General features: G+C 40.6%; 1 protein-coding gene across 1 annotated transcript; it reads left to right on the top strand.

Annotated features, from left to right (window-relative positions):
• Nucleotides 1-3,705: 3,705 nt before the first annotated feature.
• On the top strand, nucleotides 3,706-4,625 carry LOC118654759 (mitochondrial import receptor subunit TOM22 homolog). The gene is made up of 3 exons (XM_036306198.1): nucleotides 3,706-3,886; nucleotides 4,154-4,343; nucleotides 4,553-4,625. The coding sequence occupies exons 1-3, from the start codon at nucleotides 3,706-3,708 to the stop codon at nucleotides 4,623-4,625; spliced, it is 444 nt and encodes a 147-aa protein (XP_036162091.1).
• The last annotated feature ends 16,375 nt before the right edge of the window (nucleotides 4,626-21,000 follow it).

Below are 21,000 nucleotides of genomic sequence, written 5' to 3'. Positions count from 1 at the left end.
CGGGTATGGGAAGTGAAGGGGGTTCTAATATATGGTGACAGGAGAAGATTTAGTTGGTGGGCACACAGTGCAATATTCAGATCTTGTAACATAGAAACCAACATCTGAAGTATATAAGATCATAGTAACCAATGTCAGCCCAATACATTTAATTAAAAAAGGAAAAAATAAAGTTTGTAGAAATCAGAGGACTACAGATATAGATTGGAAGTAACTTGATAAGAGTTGGTAACTGAAGTCATAAGAATACGAGTTTAAAGAAGAAAAATAAACAGAAAATAGGCGAAGTCTACAGTCCTCCGTTCTACCAGCTGAGCTATCGAAGGGAGCACAACAGAAAATAGGCAAAGTCTAAATGCTCAGACTTTGGTAGTGCCAGTTAAGTATGAAGAGAAATTAGAGTTAATAAAGGCAATGCATAGGAACAATAAGATATTTGGAGAGACACCTTGAATAGTATAATATGATGGAAGCCCGGGTATGAGTTTCAAGAATTTTCTACATCAAGAAGCAAAAAAAGCCCTAGCTGGTTTGGCTCAGTGGATAGTATCGGCCTGCAGATTGAAAGGTCCCAGGTTCGATTCTGGTCGTGGGCATGTACCTTGGTTGCGGGCACATCCCCAGTAGGGAATGTGCAGGAGGCAGCTGATCGATGTTTCTCTCTCATTGATGTTTCTAACTCTCTCTCTCCCTTCCTCTCTGTAAAAAATCAAATATATATATATATATATATATATATATATATATATATATATATATTAAAGAAGCAAAAAAAGCAGTACGGAGAAATGTGGTTGGATTTTACAACATTTTTGTATTAGTAGTAATAGAAGCCTGTTGCAAAGAATTAAGGAGTGAATTAAGCTATATAGAAATAGAATCATCTGCATCAGTCTGGGCCCAATTAGGAGGAAAAAACCACACTCTAATTTGAATAGGAAAATTTTGAGACAAAGAGTTATTGACTATAATAGTGAATGAGAATAACAAGGTATTAGCTAATAAGAAATTACAGATGTCCCTTCCACCCACCATTGACCCCCTTTACCAGCTCTCCTCCCCTCCCATGCCCTCCCTGCACTATTGTCTGTCCATGGGCTATGCATATATGCATATAAGTCAATTTAATTTGGGGAACCATAAAAATACTAGAAGAAAATATAGGCAGCAAAATATAAGACATCTCATGTAGCAGAAATTTCATTGCTAACAATGCCTAAGGCAAGAGAAACAAACAAAAAATAAACAAATGGGACTACATCAAAATAAAAAGTTTCTGCCCAGCAAAAGAAATAAGCATCAAAATGAAACATGAACATATTTACCAGTGGTACATCTGATAAGGGGTTAATCTCCAAAATATATAAGGAACTCATACACATTAACAAAAGGAACACACATAATCCAATTAAAAATGGGTAGAGAACCTGAATAGACACTTCTCCAAATAGGACATACAAATGGCCAAAAGACATGAAAAAATGCTCAATGTCATTAATTATCAGAGAGATGCAAATAAAAATGACATTGAGGTACCACCTCACACCTGTCAGAATGGCTACCATTAATAAATCAACAAACAAGTGCTTGTGAGGATGTGGAGAAAAATAAAACTTTTAAATAACATAAGATTGGTATAAGTAAAGAATAGCTACTACTCCTAGGGCTAAGAGAGCACTCAAATAAGAGAGTTCCCACCCCACACTCTGCCCAGGAGAAAGATCCAGACCTTCTTTGAGTAGGCACTACTATGAAAGAGAAGTCACTGTGGTTGTCATGCTTGTGGAACTTGGTAGAAATTTGCCCACAAAGCATCAGCAGAAAAAATATCCTCTAGTGCAGTGGTCAGCAAACTGCGGCTCGCTAGCCACATGCGGCTCTTTGGCCCCTTGAGTGTGGCTCTTCCACAAAATACCACCTGTGGGCACGCATGTACAGTGCAATTGAAACTTCGTGGCCCATGCGCAGAAGTCGGTATTCTGTGGAAGAGCCACACTCAAGGGGCCAAAGAGCCGCATGTGGCTAGCGAGCCACAGTTTGCCGACCACTGCGAGTCTAGTGTATCTAGAAAAGCTAATCATGTGGAAGTATTCGCTAGAAAAATGGCCAAGGGGAAAGAAGTCAAGGGAAGTTGTCGGAGCTGAACATTGGAGAAGCCATCCTTGCTGCAGGAACTAGATACTTGGGAGGCAGCCTGTGCAGCCAAACTCTGGAGAAGCTCTCCGTGGTGCAGAAGCTGGGCACTGAGGAAACCACATGCACTGAATGAGTCCATAGGTAAAATCTCCAGTGAGGAGGACAGGAGAGAAACTTATGCTCTCATGTGATAACAGAATTTTTGGAGCTGATAAACAGGTTTTAAAATAAAGTGGAATTTGCCTACAAGGATCAGGGGCTCCACAAAGTACCCTAACAGCTAGAAAATGAGGAAAATGAAGGGGAATTGAGAGGAAAATGTAGTAGGGAGAGTAAGGAAGTGTTGAATGAATGCTTGTGTTTTAAAGGAGGTAACAGCCCTGGCCAATGTGGTTCAGTTTGTTGGGCATCGTCCTGCACACCAAGAGCTTGTGTGTTTGAATCCCAGTCAGGGCACATAACCAGGTTATGGGTTCCATTCCCCATTTGGGGCATGCAGGAGGCAGCCGATAGTTGATATTTCTCTTTCTACCTCTCTCTTCCTTTCTCTCTAAAATGTTTTTATTTAAATTCTTTATTGTTGAAAGTATTACATATGTCTCCTTTCCCCTCCCTCCATTGACCAAAATAAAATAAATAAAGGAGGTAACAGAAATGAGAGGCTTGTATCTTCAACTGAATGGATATTGCAAACTGAAACTGAGAAAGTAATGGGATTGAAGTAGATTACAGTAAAAACATTTTAGAACTAGAAGGAGTAAAGGAGTACATTCATTATATAGGTTTATTTATTTATTTTACATATATATACATATATATTAATTTCAGAGAGGAAGGGAGAAGGAGAAGAGATAGAAACATCAATGACGAAAGAGAATCATTTATTGGCTGCCTCCTGCACGCCCCATACTGGGGATCTAGCCCGCAACCCAGGCATGTGCCCTTGACCAGAATTGAACCTGGAAACTTTCAGTCCACAGGCCGACGCTCTATCCACTGAGCCAAGCTGGCTAGGGATAGATTTTTTTTAAAAAAATTTATTATTATTTTATTCTTTATTGATTAAGGTATTACACATGCGACCTTTTCCCCCCTTTCCCCCCCCTCATGCCCTCACCCCCCTAATGTCTGTGTCCATTGGTTTTGCTTATATGCGTGCATACAAGTCCTTTGGTTGATCTCTCCCCCTTCCCCCCACCCTCCCCTGCTTCCCCTCTGAGGTTTGAGGGTCTGATCATGCTTCTCTGTCTCTGGATCTGTTTTTGTTCATTGGTTTATGTTGTTCATTATAGTCCACAAATAAGTGAGATCATGTGGTTTATTTTTTAAGACCTAAATAATATATATGATTTGTCTAAGATCACACAGTTAATGAAGGATCTGGAATTAGAGCAAAATTTTGCTGATGCTCACACCATTCATTCTTTTTCTACTGCATCATGCTGGAAAGAGCTAGTTTGAGAGAAGTAAAAAAATTAGTCTGAATTTCAAAGGACACACATTAAAATGCATGTTGACCTTCGTCCTTCTCCCCCCGCCCCCCCGCCCCCCACGCGCACACACACAGCCATGGCCGCCATTATCGCTGCCCTCGGTCCAGGTGCTCCCCGGCCCCTGGACAAATTGCTTCCGAAAGGCGATGCGGGGAAGACTGAGGAGCTAGAAGAGGATGACAACGACGAGCCAGATGAGACCCTGTTAGAGAGACTCTGGGGTCTGACGGAGTTGTTTCCAGAGAGGATCCGGTCCGGTCCGCGGCCGGAGCCACTTTTTTTTTTTTTTTAATCTAGCACTATGAACTATGTATTTTATTTTTTAAACTATATTTTATTGATTTCTTACAGAGAGGAAGGGAGAGGGACAGAGAGTTAGAAACATCGATGAGAGAGAAACATCATCGATCAGCTGCCTCCTGCACACCCCCTACTGGAAATGTGCCCACAACCAAGGTACATGCCCTTGACCAGAATCGAACCTGGGACCCTTGAATCCGCAGGCTGACGCTCTATCTACTGAGCCAAACCCGTTAGGGCCGGAGCCACTTTTGATCTCCCACTCTTTGTGGCTCAAAAAATGTACAGGTTTTCCAGGGCAGCCTTGTGGATTGGGACAACTTCCTTCATAATCCTGGCTCTTCCTGTTGTCTTTGAGACTGAGAAGTTGCAAATGGAGCAACAGCAGCAACTGCAGCAGCCGCAGATACTCGGGTGGGCAAACTTTTTGACTGGAGGGCCACAATGGGTTCTTAAACTGGACCGGAGAGCCGGAACAAAAGCATGGATGGAGTGTTTGTGTGAACTAATATAAATTCAAAGTAAACATCATTACATAAAAGGGTACGGTCTTTTTTTTTTTTTTAGTTTTATTCATTTCAAACGGGCAGGATCCGGCCCACAGGCCATAGTAGTTTGCCCAGGGCTGGAGGGCCTAATATAGGGCTGTCAGGAGTAATGCCAGTGGCTCTACCTTCACTTCCTGGAAAGATCTAGATTGCTACTGCTATATTTGACCTATTTTGGTGGGAGAAGTTTGCAAATTCAATACTGTTTGAACTGATTTTTTTTTCCTTTTCGGCACCAAAAAAACCTGGTTGGGAAAATTTCCCCTTCATTGTCTCATGGAGAGACTCCCAACTTGCAACTGTGCCCTCCAAGCTTTCCTGACTTACTTCTCTCCTCACTCTGACACCAGAGTGCATCGATGCAGATGGTCACTCCAACTCCGGCCATCCCGCCTCTCACTAAATTACTCCTAACCAGAAGGTCTCCTCAGTGTCTGCTTGTGGAGTAGGAACTGATACCAGTGGGAAGGATGTACCCCTGACCATTAACGACGGTTTTGTTTTGACATGCACACTATATGAAATACAAAATGCATTACATGTATAGTGTAAAAGCAGCCACTGTGAATTTCTATGTATGTTGGAAAAGAGGGAGGGCTAGCAGCAGTTTTAACCACAGGATGGGTACTGTGGAGGGCAGAGCAGGAGCTCACTTCCTCTGCACATTTTGGCCATTAGACCTGTGTGTGTCTAAAAGAGAAAAAAAAAAAAAGGCAGTGCTCACTTTTGTAATTAAATATTTAAAATGATTTAAAAAACTGCATGTTGATGTTAGCTCAGGTGAAAAGCAAGTTTACTCAGACTAAGAAATTCACATCAGACATTTTTGTAAGGAGTTGTTGTCTGTAGTATATTTTAAAGGAAAAGTGGATATTTTAGGGCTAGGTGATTTAACTTCCGCTGTTCTATTTAAAAAATGTGAAACAATATACTGAATGAGCAATATGGACTTTAATACATCTAAAACTTAGTTATAGTAAAATTTTTATTTTAATCAGTGAGTTGAGGGAATGAGGAATTATGGTTTATAGTACCTGATTAATCCCCAAAATTTACTGTGGAAAAATATTTCTTACATTAGCAAATAAGAATGCTAAAATCAACAATATTTCCTTGAAGACTAAATATACTGTAGTGGGCTCTTGGATTATTCCTGTGTTTAGTGGAATATCATTCTATAGACTCATCACATATACAGAGATTGGACTGTATATGTCCTGACTCTCAGATATTCTTTAAAATGTAAAACAAAATTTTTCTTTAACATTTTTGCTAAGTAAAATGTGATATAAATGTTTTTTTTATAATGAAAGTTCTCAAATAGTTGGATAGGAATGTGACTTTAATATATCTTGTTCTGTTTGTATTTATAGACAACATCAAGTAATAGACAATTTAAAATTTTAACTTAAGAGGGACATCCGTAAATTTGACTATTAAATTTGTGAATGATGCTATAAAATTTTTTCTAAAGAAAAAAAATAGTCAAAATTCAAAAAAGAAAACAACTACTCCAGAGATGGAAAACTGGCAGTCACAGGCCAGATCCAGCTCTCAGATGCTGTGAAACTTTGTGTTTATTTAGTTTTCTTTTGAGTTGCCCATATGAGGCTTGTTTTTTTGTTAGTCCTCACCGAGGATATTTTTTCCATTGATTTTTAGAGAGTAGAAGGGAAGGGGAAGGAGAGAGAGAGAGAGAGAGAGAGAGAGAGAGAGAGAGAGAGAGAGAGAGAGAGAGAGAAGACACACACATAGATTGGTTTGTTGCCTGCAAGTGCCTCAGGGCTAGAGATCACACCTGCAACCCAGGTACCTGCCCTTGACTAGGGATTGAAACCATGAGCCTTTAGTGTGCAGGCAACTACTGACCCACACCAGCCAGGGCTGCCCATATTGGTTTTTAAAACAATTAGAATTAGTCCTGGCTGGTTGCAGGTTCTATTTCTGGTCAGGGTACCCATACCAAGGTTTTGGGTTCAATTCCTGGTTGGGGTGCATACGGGAGGCAACTGATGGATGTTTCTCTCTCACATCTATGTTTCTCTCTCCCCTTCTCAAAAATAAATAAATAGATAGATAAATAAATAAATAAAAATATATCCTCAAATAAGGAATATATATAATTAGATGGCAGCATTTAAAACCTGAGAGATTTAGCATGTATTTATGGCTTCTCAAAAAATTAGATCTGGCCATACTGGTTCTATAGTCCCACCTTACAACGATTAGCTGGCACTGAACTATTTCATTTGTCACAGTCCCCAGCACTTTATTTGGAGTTATAGCCTCCATGCTTTTTATAATCATTTGAGTTTAGAACCCTTACAACAGACAGACCTTACTCACAAATATAGGCACAAAAATACTAATTCAACAATACATTAAAATACTAATATGACATCTACAGGTGAGGTTTAATACAAAAATGGAAGGATTGTTGTGTATTAGGAAATCTATTAATATAATACATGCTATCTATATTATTCATACAGTATCCAGAAAGTCTTTAATGTGGCTCAAAAGAATACATAAAATACAGCTGATGATATACAAAGAGTAGTAAAAAGAGTAAAACCAGAAATATAAAATGGAACTAACTTGATTATCTTAATAGGTACTAAAAAGGTATTTGATTTAAAAAATCCACTTCTGATTTTAAACAAAAACCTCTTGGAAAAAAAGTCATTATTTTTTTTTATTGTTGACAGTATTACAGATGTCTCCTATTGTCTCCCATTTTGCCCCCCTCCACCCAACCCTTGTCCCACCTCAGGTCTTCCACATGCTATTGTCTATCTCTGTTAGTTATGCATATATGCATATAGGTATGTTCTTTGGTTAATCTCCCACCTCTCCTATTACCCCCACCCCAAACCCCACCCCCAGAGGTCTGTTATTCTGTTCCAAGCATCCAAACTTCTGGCCATATTTTGTTCATCAGTTTATTTTGTACTTTAGATTACACATATAAGTGAGATAATATGATATTTGCCTTTCTTTAACTGGCTTACTTTGCTTAGCATAATACACTTGAGATCCATGCATACTGTAAGAGATCCTTCTTTTTTCCAGGCAAGTAGTATTCCATTGTGTAAATGTACCACAGCTTTTTTTATCCACTCATCTACTGATGAACACTTGGGCTGTTTCCAGATCTTAGTTATTGTAAATAATACGGCTATTAACATAGGGTGCATATATTCTTTTTGATTGGAGTTTTGGGAATTTTAAGATATATTCCCAGAACTGGGATCACTGGGTCAAATTGCAAATCCATTTTTAATTTTTTTAGGAAACTCCATAGTGTTTTCCACAGTGGCTGCCCCAGTCTGCATTCCCACCATCAGTGTACTACTTTTCTTCACATCCTTGCCAGCACTTGTTTGTTGATTTACTGACTAGTGGCCTGCTGCACGGATTTGTGCACCAGTGGGGTCCCTCAGCCTGGCCTGTGGGAATCGGGCCAAAACCAGTGCTCTAACATCCCCCAATGGGTCCTGGGTTGTGAGAGGGTGCAGGCCAGGCTGAGGGCCCCCACCAGTGCATGATCAGGGCCAAGAAGGGAAGGCGGGAAGGCTCCAGGGTGTGTCTGGCCCTGCTGGCCCAGTCTGCATGGGTTGGACTCCAGCAGCAAGCTAACCTACTGGTTGGAGCATCTGCCCCCTCGTGGTCAGTGCACGTCATAGCAACTGGTCAACAGTCAAATGGTGGGACACTTAGCATGTTAGGCTTTTATTAAATAGGACTAGGGGCCAGGCGCGTGAAATTCATGCATGGTGGGGGGGGGGTCCCTCAGCCCAGCCTGCCCCCTCTCACATACTGGGAGCCCTCAGGAGATGTTGTTCTGATGGCTTAGGCCCACTCCCTGCTCCCCTTGGGGAGCAGGCCTAAGCCACAGTCTGGCCGCCTTTTGTGGGAAGCGACAGGGCTGATCAGGGGAAGGCACTAGCCCCATCACCCCACTGCTGCAGCCACTGCCAGTCACCGCAGTCACCAAGGTGTTTTCATCAACACGGACTCCAGTCCCTTCACCATGAAAAAATGGACAACTTTCTGTAGGCATTTTCAAGATGTGTCTTTCATAGGATATGACATTTCTTTCTTTCTTTTTTTTATCCTCACCTGAGGATATGTTTCCATTGATTTTTAGAGAATGTGGAAGAGAAAGGGAAAGACAGAGAGAAACATCAAAGTGAGAGGAACACTTAGATTGGTTGCCTCCTGCATGAGCCCTGACCAGGGCCCAGGCCAGGGAGAAGCCTGCAACCTAGGTACATGTCCTTGGTCAGAATTGAACCCAGACCCTGCGGTGGGCGTTATCCACTGAGCAAAACCAGCTAGGGCAGGATATGACATTTCTTAGCCCTCCAGCAGCAGACCTTCATTTTTTTCTCCAGGAGTGTGGTGTAAAAACCCTAGATCACCTATTTGGATTCTTATTACCCAAGTTACTAAGAATATTACCAGTGGCATACCGGAAGCTTAGCCAATGAGCAGTCAGAAAAGGTGTTTCCTCTGTAGTTCACACCGATCACAGGCTGGGCCCCTGCCTAGGCCTAAAGCCTCTGGCCAAGGCTTTAGGCCTGGGCAGGGGCCCCCCCAGTTCCTTCTGATCGCCAGCTCCGCCCCTGCCCAGGCCTAGAGCCTCTGGCCCAGGCTTTAGGCTTGGGCAGGCACCCCCCCCCCCCCCCGCCGGCTATGATGTCCAGCTCCACCCCTCGGCTCTGATAGCAGGCTCGGCCCTGCCCAGGAGCCCCTTGGCTCAGGCCCTTCCCAGACTGCTCAGGGCCCACACGGGGCCTACCTTGGAGTGACCTGGGTGCCAATGATGTTCCTGGGACCCAGGCTGCTGGGCACCTACAAATGCAAATTAACCGCCATCTTTGTTTGGTTAATTTGCATACTCATCCAATTGGCTGGTGGGCATAGCAGAGTGATACCAATTTGCATGTTCCTCTTTTGTTAGTGTAGATGGTAGCCATTCTGGCAGGTGTGTTAATTTGAATCGCTCTGATGATTAGTGCCTTTGAGCATTTCTTCAGGTATCTCTTGGCAATCTGTATGTCTTCTTTGGAGAAGTGTCTATTCAGGTCCTTTGCCCATTTTTTAAATTGGATTGTTTATTTCTCTGCTGTTGAAGTCCATTAGTTCTTTGTATATATTAGAAATTAAACCCTTATCAGATGTATCATTAGAAAATATGTTCTCCCATACAATGGACTCCCTTTTCATTTTATTGATGTTTTCTTTTGCTGTGCATAAGCTTTATACTTTGATGTATTTGTTTATTTTTTGCTTTGTTTTCCTTGCTCTAGGCAATGTATCGGTGAAGATACTGCAATCGGTGAGATGTCTGAGATTTTACTGTTTATGCTTTCTTCTAGGATTTTTATGTTTTCTTGACTTACATTTAAGTTTATTCTTATGTATGGTGTAAGTTGGAGGGCTGGTTTCATTTTTTTGCATGTATCTGTCCAATTTTAACAACACCATTTATTGAAGAGAATGTCTTGACTCCATTGTATGCTCTTACCACCTTTGTCAAATATTTACTGGCCGTGTTGGTGTGGGGTCAATTTCTGGGGTCTCTATTCTGTTCAATAGGTCTATATGCCTGTTCTTGTGCCAGTTCCAGGATGTTTTGATTATAGAGGCTTTGTAGTATAACTTGATATCTAATATTATGATCCCTCCAACTTTGTTTTTCTTTCTCAAGATTGCTATTGTTATTCAGGATCTTTTTGAGTTCCATATAAATTTTTGGAGCCATTTTTCTAGATCTGTGAAATATGCCATTGGTATTTTAAGAAGAATTGTGTTGAATCTGCATATTGCTCTAAGTAGCATGGATATTTTAATGATGTTAATTCTTACAATTCATGAACACAATACATGCTCCCACTTTTTTTGTGTGGCCTTCTCTATTTTTTTTTTTAATGTCCTGTAGTTTTCTGAGTACAATCTTTTACCACCTTGGTTAAGATTATTCTCAGGTATCTTATTTTTCTTTGTTGAAATGGTAAAATGATAAATGGTATTTTTTTTTAAATTTCTCTGCCTGTGTGTTCATTATTGGTGTATAAAAATGCCATCTATTTCCTGGTGTTAATTTTGTATCTTACTACTTTGCTGAATTTATTTATTAAATCAAGCACTTTTTTGGTGGAGTTTTTAGGGTTTTCTATATACAATGTCATCTTGAATAATTACAGTTTTATATTCTTCTTCCTAATTTGGATGCCTTTATTTCTTCTTCTTTTCTATTGCTATGGCTAGGACTTCCAGTACTATGTTGAATAAGAGTAGTGAAAGTGGGCATCTCTGTCTTGTTCCTGTTGTTATGGGAAATGGTTTTAGCATGATGCTGGCTGTAGGTTCGTCATATATGGCCTTTATTATGTTTAGGTATGATACTTCTATTTATCATAAATGGGTGCTGGATTTTGTTGAATGCTTTTTCTGCATCTATTGATATGATCATATGATTTTTATCCTTCATTTTGTTTATGTGGTGTATCATGTTTATTGATTTTCAAATATTGAATCATCACTGCATCTCTAAAATAAATCACATTTAGCACTAACCGGTTTGGCTCAGTGGATGGAGCCTCGGCCTGTGGACTGAAGGGTCCCAGGTTCAGTTCCGGTCAGGGGCATGTGCCTTGGTTGTGGGCACATCCCCAGTGGGGGGTGTGCGAGAGGCAGCTGATAGATGTTTCTCTCTCATTGATGTTTCTAACTATCCCTCTCCCTTCCTCTCTGTGGAAGGTCAATAAAATATATTTTTTAAAAAATAAAAATAAATAAATCACATTTGGTCATGGTGTATGATTTTTTAATGTATTGCTGGATCCTATTTGCTAGCAATTCTCTCTTTGGCTTTAATTTAATTTTGATGTGTCTGGGTGTGGTTCTGTTTGGGTTCTTCTTACTTGGGACTCTGTCCCTCCTGAACTTGTGAGACTTTTTCCTTCAGCAGTTTAGGGAAGTTTTCTGCCATTATTTCTTCAAACTGGTTCTCTATTCCTTGCTCACTTTCTTCTCCTTCTGGTACATCTATTATATGAATATTGTTATTTTTCATGTTGTCCCACAGCTCCCTTAAGCTGTCCACCTGTTTTTTAAAAAATTGTTTTTTCTTTTTGTTTCTCTGAGTGATTTTTTTCTACCGTCTTCTAATTCACTGATTTGATTCTCGGCTTCTCCTAATCTGTTGTGCATTTCTTCTACTGTTTTCTCTTATTAATGCTATGTCATTCTTCATAGTTACTATATCTTTTCCCATGCTGTTGAGCATTTTTACCAGCATTATTATGAACTCTATGTCTTATAAATTTCTTTTCTCTATTTCATTTAGCTCTTCTTCTGGAGAATTCTCTTGTTCTTCCATTTTGGTCTTGTTTTCTTGTCTCCCCATTTTGGCTGCCTGTTTGGTTTTGTGTCTGTGTATTAAGAAGATCTGCTACAAATTCCAATCTCTAGATGCTGTTTGTGATGGGCCCTGAGTACCATTTGGAGCTATCAGCAACCCACAGCTTGTGGCTCCCTTTGCTGTGGCTGGGTACCTTTATAAAGGACCAAGATTTGCATTAGGTTTTGCTTTTCCTAACCCTGGGCCCAGAAATAGATCAGGCAAAGATTCAAAGCCCCAAGAGATCCTCCTCTGCCTGCAGTCTGATTGTTATCAGACTTGATTAGCCTCAGGCTATCAACTACAGGGTGGAGCAAGAGGTCTTCCAACAGGGTGGGGCAACTATCTTCATCTAGGCAAAAATTGCCTGTATAGCAAACACACAGGAGAAAGATCTCTGCATTGTGAGGGAATGACTCAACACAGGAAACTGAGGTGGCTGCCCTCTGAGCTCCAACCTCAGAGCCCCCAATCCTGTACTCTCCTTACACAGCTCCAGTCTACTCTGCCCTCTCTCTGTTGGAGCCCCAGGTGAGTGGCTGCACAGGAAATTTTGTGCATTGGCCCTTTAGGTGGGTGCTGGAATTTCCAGCCTTCTCACACTGGCAGACAGAAACCTTGATGCTTTTTACAGCCAGATGTTATATGAGCACCTTTCTCAGTTCTGGTACTCTGGGTTTGGGGGTCCAGCTTGGGGTTTAAACCCCAGAGTTCTCAGTGGGAACCCCCCACAGCTGAGATATCCCTCTGGGACTTCAGCTGCTGTCTGTGGGAGCTCAGCCTTTTCACACCTCCCCTCTTCCTACTAGTCTCTATGCAGTCTCCACTTTACATCCTTGGTTATCAGGGTTTCCTCCAGCTAGTCCTCAGTTGATTTTTCAGGGTGGTTATTCTGTATATTAGTTGTCTTTCCAGTTTGGTCCTCAGAGAGTGTCAGTGTAGCTTCCACTTACTATGCTGCCATTTTGGAATCTCCTCCTTAGTGATTTTTTGCTATATTTTGTGAGTTGCTTCTTATTAAAATATTTATTGATTGATTTTAAAGAGAGAGTGGAATGGCGAGAGAGAGAGAGAGAGAGAGAGAGAGAGAGAGAGAGAGAGAGAGAGAGATTGGTTGTTCCACTTATTTATGCATCCATTGGTTGATTTTTGTATATACCCGGATTGGGGATTGAACCTGCAACCTTAGTGTATCGGAAGAATGCTCTTACCAACTGAGATACCAGCCATTTTGTGAGTTGTTTCTTTACTGGTTGTTCTGGAGCTTACAATGTACACTGTAACTCACCAGAATCAGCTTAATATTTATACTAACTTAATTCTGCTGAGATATAGAAATGTTACTCCTATATAATTATACTCCATTTCCCCCTTTTTGTGGTATATTAAACATAATATCTCTATAAATGATCTATAAATGTTTCAATCCAAGCAATATATTATGTTTTCTAATTAAATGTTTCTAACAAGCAAAGAGAAGGAATAAGAGCTAGTATATATTAAAAGATTTTATTATATTAACCTGATTATTTGTCATATCTTGTTCTCTGCTTTTTTTCCCTGTGGATTTAAGTTACCATATAGTATCACATTCTTAGTTTTGTTCCCATTCGCCTTATTTTTGCTTTTATTGGCAGATACATTTCTATGTTAGAGGCCAAATAATATATTACATACAAGTTGTTTTGTACAATTAAAAAAATTAAGATGGGGAAAATACGTATTTTTACTGTCTTTTATAATTACATAATTATCTTTACCATTGCTTTTTGTTTGTTGTGTGGATTTGAATTAATGTCTGCATTTAGTTGCTTTTGGCTTGAATAACTTCCTCTAATATTTCTTGTACTGTGGGTCTGCTAGTTACAAATTGCCTCATTTTTGTTTATCTAGCAATGTCTTTATTTCACCACCATTTTTAAAAGATAGTTTTCTTGGATATAGAATTCTCATTTGTGGGTTTATTTTTTCTTTGAGCACATTGCATATGTTATCCTGCTGTCTTCTGACCTCCATTGTTTCTCTTAGAAATCAGCTTTCATTCTTCCTTTGTAAGGCAGAAATGCTTTTTCTTTTTGTTTTCAAGATTTTCTCTTTGTCACTGGCTTTCAGAAGTATTACCATAATATGACTATTTGTGTATCTCTTTGCATTTTTCCTATGTGCAGTTTACTGAGCTTCCTGCATATTTAATGTTTTTCAATACATTTTTGAAATTTGCACCCATCATTTCTTCTAACATTTTTCCCTGCTCTCCTTTCTCACTCTTCTTTCCTTCTAATAATACATATATTGGTACTCTTAATATTGTCCCACATTTCATGAGGTTTTCCTCATTTCTCTTTATTCTTTTCCTCTCTGTTCTTCAGAGTTCATAATTGCTCATAATTTGTGCAAGTTTGTTAATTTTTTAAATTGAGGTATAATTGACATATCTATAATAATAAAAACATAATATGCTAATTAGACTGGACATCCTTCTGGGACAAAGCCGGGGCTGTGAAGGAAGCCCGGGTCCTGGGCCCCTGCCGGCAGCAGTCAGAGGGAAGCCCGGGTCCCGGAGGGAAGCCTGGGTTCCGGATGCCAGAGGGAATCCTGGGTCCTGGGTGCCAGAGGGAAGCCAGTGCCAGCAGCCGGGGAAAGGAAGGCCTACTCATGCATGAATTTCATGCACTGGGCCTCTAGTAATATTATATTTTTTAAATGTGTACTATGCAATGATTCCGTATTTGTGTATATTGTGAAATGATCACCTCAACAATGTAATAAACAGTGATTAACTAGATGGCTGTAAACTGCTTGGTCAACTGTCTCAGTTTCCTTATTCCACTTATCTTGGCTTACTAACCTATCTCAATGAAAGAAATAAAGGAACCTTCTTGAAAGGAATGGAGATTTAGGATATCTCAGCAAGAAGTAGAAGATATAATGAAGCACACAAAAAAACAAAGATATAGACTTTAAGATAGTGGCAGATTAAGTGGGAGCTACACTGACACTCTCCCACTACCAAATTAGTATTACAACTAGAATACAGAAGAACCACCCTGAATAATCACTGAAGACTAGCTGGAGAGGACCTTGATAAACAAGGATGGAAAGTGGAGACTTCATAGGAACTGGTAGGAAGTGTGGAGGTGCTAGAGGGCTGGCCAGGCTCCCACAGACAGCAGCTGAACTTCAGGAGGGATATCTCAGCTGTGGGGGGTTCCCCCTGAGAACCCTGCGATCTAAACCCCAAGCTTAGCCCCTGAGCCCAGTTAAGAGTACTGAGAAAGTTCACCACAAAACATCTGGTTGTGAAAAGCAGCAGGATTGATATCTGCCAGGGAGACATGACTGGAAATACAGGCATACTCTTTCTTAAATGGCCAACACACAAAGTTTTGTGTGTAGTAGCCACTCATCTTGGGCTCCTGCAGAGGAGGGCAGAGTGGACTAGAGCTGTGTGAGGAGAATTCATGGTTGGGGGCGCTGGGGATAGAGTTCTGAAGGCAGATACCGAGCTGAATCATTCCCCCATACTGCAGAGAACATCTTTCTCAAGCAGACCTTAACCATACAGACAACTTTTGTCTATGGGGAAACAGTTGCCCCACCCTGTTGGAAAACCTCTCACTCCACCCTGTGGAGTTTACCTCTTGCTGTGGTCTATAGCCCGAGGCTCATTAAGAGACTGAGAAGGTTGATTTCTGGGTGCTTTTGAGTCATTGCCTGATCTACTTCTGGACTGGGGCTAGGAAAGGCAGACCTTGGTTCACTCTTGGCCCTTTCCAAATGTACCCAGCCCCAGCAGTAGGAGCCACAAGCTGTGGATTGTTGATAGCTCCAAACAGGGTACTCAGGGCCAGTTACAAATAGTGTCTCACATTGTCCTGCATCAGTGACCCTCCAAGAAGACTAGGAGTCATAGCAGATCTATCTGATAGATAGAAACAAACTCAAAAAGGCAGCCAAATGGAGAGAAAGAAAAACAAGACCCAAATGAAAGAACAAATGAATTCTCCAGAAAAAGTGCTAAATGGTCTGGTTGGCTTCACAGGGGAGTTTTACCAAGCATTCAGAAAAGAATTAACATCTATCCTCCTGAAACTATTCAAAAAAAAAAAATCCAAGAGGAAGGAACACTTCTGTGGAGAGCGGCTACAGCGTTTGGACAAGTTCAAGCCTCGGACTAATGAGAGAGCACGGTCCTCTCGTGGCAAAGCCATGTGCAGGTCCCAGCTTGGAGGGCAAAGGCCCCCAGTACAATAATAGCCATCTATTATTGCCACAAAAATGTTAAGATACTTAGGAATAAACTTAACCCAGGAGGTAAAAGACCTGTACTCAGAAAGCTACATGCTGAAAAAAGAGATAGAGGACGATATAAGCAAGTGGAAAAACAACTGTGTTCATGGATTGGTAGAAATAACATCACTAAAATGCCCATACTACCCAAGGCAATCTATAGATTCAATGCAATCCCTATTAAAATACCAATGGCATATTTCACAGATTTAGAACAAATACTCCACAAATTTATATGGAACCAAAAAAGAGCCTGAATACGCCCAGCAATCTTGAGGAAGAAGAACAAAGCTGGAGGTATCACAATACCAGATATCAAATTATACTGCAAAGCCACTGTAATCAAAACAGCCTGGTACTGGCCTAAGAATAAGCATGTACATCAAGGGAACAAAATACAGAACCCAGATACTGACCCAAGCCACTATGCTCAATTAATATTTGACATAGGAGGCAATAGTACACAAAGGAGTAAAGACAGTCACTTTCACTTCAGTAAATGGTGTTGGGAAAATTGGACAGATACATGCAAAAAAATGAAACTAGACCACCAACTTACACCATACACAAGACTAAACTCAAAATGGATAAAAGACTTAATTAAATGTAAGTTATGAAACCATAAAAATCATAGAAGAAAATGTAGGCAGCAAAATCTCAGACATTTCTCAAGGTAATACATTTTCCGATACATATTCTAGGGCAAGGGAAACAAAGGAGAAAATAAACAAATGGGACTACATCAAAATAAAAAGCTTCTGCACAGCAAGAGAAATCATCGATAAAATGAAAAGGGAGCCCATTGTATGGGAGAACATATTTGCCTATGATATATCTGATAAGGAGTTAATATCCAGAATATATAAGGAACGCATACAACTTAACAAAAGGAAAACAAACAATCAAATTTAAAAATGGGCAAAAATGAATAGACATTTCTCCAAAGTGGACAGAGAGATGGCCAAGAGACATGTGAAAAAAATGCTCAAGTTACTAATCATCAGAGAGATGCAACTTAAAATGACAATGAGGTATCATCCCACACCAGCCAGAATGGTTACCATCAACAGTTCAAGAAATGACAATGCTGGCAAGGATGTGGAGAAAAGGGAACCCTATACCCTGCTAATGGGAATATGGACTGCTGTAGCCACTGTGGAAAGTAGTATGAAGTTTCCTCAAAAAATTAAATATGGATCTGCCATTTGACCCAGTGATCCCCCCTTTAACAATATATCTTAAGAAAACCCACGCCCTAACCGGTTTGGCTCAATGGATAGAGCGTCGGCCTGCGGACTGAAGGGTCCCAGGTTCGATTCCGGTCAGGGGCATGTACCTTGGTTGCGGGCACATCCCCAGTGGGGAGTGTTCAGGAGGCAGCTGATCAATGTTTCTCTGTCATCAATGTTTCTAACTCTCTATCCCTCTCCTTTTCTCTCTGTAAAAAAATCAATAAAATATATTTAAAAAAAAAGAAACCCCAAACATGAATCAGAAAGAATATATGTACCCCTATGTTGACAGCAGCACAATTTACAATCCTATATAATAAAAGCCTAATATGCTAAGTGTCCGGTCGACCGTTCAACCAATCAAAGTGTAATATGCTAATGATATGCTAAGGCCACTCAACCGCTCGCTATGACGTGCATGGACAACCAGGGGGCAGATGCTCTGACCGGTAGGTTAGCTTGCTGCTGGGGTCTGGCTGGTTGGGAATGAGGGAAATGAGCTAGACACGCCCTGGAACCCTCCTGCGGTCGGTCCCTCCCCAGCTGGCCAACCTCCCGCATCCCTCCCCAGCCCCGATAATACACTGGTGGGGTCCCTTGGCCTGGCCTGCGCCCTCTCGCAATTGGGATCCCTTGGGGGATGTTGGAGAGCCAGTTTCAGCCCGATCCCGCAGACCAGGCCAAGGGCCCCCACTGGTGCACGAATTCGTGCACTGGACCGCTAGTAACTAATAACTGGAAACAGTCCAAGTGCCTATCAGTAAATGAGTGAATAAGAAAGCTGTGGTATATTTACACCATGGAATTCTATGCAGCTGTAAAAAAAAAAAAGAAAGATCTCTTATTCTTTGAGACAGTATGGAGGGACCTGGAGAGTATTATGTATGCTAAGTAAAATAAGCCAGACAGAGAAAGACATGTATTACATGATCTCACTCATATGTGCAATCGAATGAACAACATAAACTGAAGAACAAAGTAGATCCAGCGACAAAGAAGTATTGATCAGTGTGATGAATTTCAGAGAGAAGATGGGGGTGGTCATGTGAGTGGGGAGAGATTAACCAAAGAACTAAGATGCATACTAGAGGCCCAATGCATGAAATCTGTGTACAGGTAGGGTCCCTAGGCCTGGCCGGCGATCAGGGCCAATCGGGGCCTTCCTGCTGCCCGCCAGGGCCTCCCTTCCCTGGTTGCCAGCTGTCGGCCAGGGCCTTCCTTTGTTCGGTGCCACCCCCTGGTGGTCAGTGCACATCATAGTGAGCGATGGAACTCCAGGTCTCCTGGTCGAACTCCCCAGGGGACAATCTGCATATTAGGTTTTTATATATATAGATTCTATGACCCATACCATAGTGTGTTGAAAGCTTGGGGGAGGGGCTGTGGGTGTGGGGGAGAGGGGGGTCAATAGGGAAAAAAAGATGATACTTTCAACAATAAAGATACATTTTAAAAAACACAAACAAAAGAACTACACTATATGGAATTGACTACAGTTTTGAAAATAAAAGACTAGTGACCTCAAAGTCATAGCATAGGAAATTGTACAATGTAAAATATGGAGAAAATTTACAGAAAAAGACTGTAGTGAACATCCATCACCATATATGGTTACAATTTTTTTCTTCTGTTAAGAACTTTTAAGATTTACTTCCTTACCAACTTGCAAATATGCAGTACAGTACAGTAACTATAGTAACTGTGCTGTACATCACATCCCCAAGACATACTTATTTTGTAAGTGGAAATTTGTACCTTTTGACCCTTTTCACCCATTTTACCCATTTTCCAGCCCCCACTTCTGGCAACCCCACCATCTGTTCTCCACATTGATGAGTTCATTTTTTTTGTTTTATTATTTTTTAGATTCCACATATAAGTGAGATCATATTTGTTTTTCTGTCTGATTTCTTTACCTTAGCTTTATGTCCTCAAGGTCCATCTGTCTTGTCACAAATGGCAATATTTCATTTTTTTTTATTGATTTCAGAGAGGGAGAGGAAGAGAGAGATAGAAACATCGATGATGAGAGAAAATCACCGATTGGCTGCCTCCTGCACACTCCCCACTGGGGGGCCAAGCTCACCACCCCAGCATGTGCCCTTGACCGGAATTGAACCCGGGAGCCTTCAGTCCATAGGCTGACACTCTATCCCAGGGGTCCTCAAACTTTTTAAACAGGGGGCCAGTTCACTGTTCCTCAGACTGTTGGAGGGCCGGACTATAGTTTAAAAAAAAACTATGAACAAATTCCTGTGCACACTGCACATATCTTATTTTGAAGTAAAAAATCAAAACGGGAACAAATACAATATTTGTATTTGCATGTGGCCCGCGGGCCGTAGTTTGAGGACCCCTGCTCTATCCACTGAGAAAACCAGCTAGGACAATATTTCACTTTTTATAGCTGAATAATATACCATGGTAAAATTATACAACACATTTTCTTTATCCATTCTTCCATTGGTAGACACTTAGGTTGTTTCCATATGTTGATTATTGTAAGTAATGCTGCAATGAACATGGGAGTGCAAATATCTTTTTGAAAATATTTTTTAGTTTCCTTTGTGCAAATATTTTTTTTTTCCTGTGCCTGTTTTCTGTGGTGCATGGTTGATGTTGGTAGCACCCAGCAGCTTCCTCTAGCACCCTACCCTCCCTCTAGTAAACTGCCCCTGGTGATTAACTTTACTGTGAACATATTTCCCAGGCACCCTAGAGGGCTGATTCCAGAAGGTAGGTTTCTGGAAAGTCCCAGAGAGCAGAGGTTCAGTACTCTTGTCTTCAAGGAATCACAGCATTAAAAAAAAAAAAAACAAAAAAAACCCAAAAAAGGTATCACAGCATCTTTCCTACCACTGAATGAATCTCGGCTGGTTCTGTCCTCTCCCACCATGTCTGGATCTTAGCCATGGGTGGGCAGTAGGGGTTGAGAATACTCTATCTCAGTTCTACTGGTAGTGGCTATTATATCTGCTGTTATATATTACATCTGCTATTCCTATTATCTTTAGACTTCTCTTTACTCCTTACTAGGTAATCCCTCATTACTCCAATATCCTTTTATCATTAATCATTCCGTATCTTAAATTTTCTGTATTCAAAATACTGCGTGCCTTTTCTCTCTTGATTGTACCCAGACTGATACTGAAGTGATCACAGGAATAACAACAATCTATAAAGTTTGATATATGGCACAAATATATTCATGACTTTTACAGCAATTCCTGTGTAGTGGGCATAGCACATAGTATTACTCACATTTTTAGATGAGGAATAAGGTTTACAGAACATAAGTGAGTTTTCCAAAGTCATAGCGTCATTTTTATCATTTGTAAAATGGGGATAACAATAGAACCTACCTCCTAGGGTCATTACAAAGACTGAATGAGGTCAAGTATGTAAAGTGCTTAGTATATGGTAATGGCTTGATGTTGTTATATATATATTATGCTTAAACTGTAAAAAATATTCAGTCTGATGTCTTGCTAAACTGCTTGTAATGAGGTGTCTAGAATTTTGTATCTTTTCAAGATCTATTTTTTTCAGTTATGGCATTTTTTCAATCAAATATTATAGCTGTGTGGTTG

This window comes from Myotis myotis, unplaced genomic scaffold (genome assembly GCF_014108235.1).
Source record: "Myotis myotis isolate mMyoMyo1 unplaced genomic scaffold, mMyoMyo1.p scaffold_m19_p_4, whole genome shotgun sequence".
NCBI classification, from domain to species: Eukaryota; Metazoa; Chordata; class Mammalia; order Chiroptera; family Vespertilionidae; genus Myotis; species Myotis myotis.
Note: the sequence above shows the minus strand (reverse complement) of the source record. Positions and strands in the feature narration are given on the sequence as shown.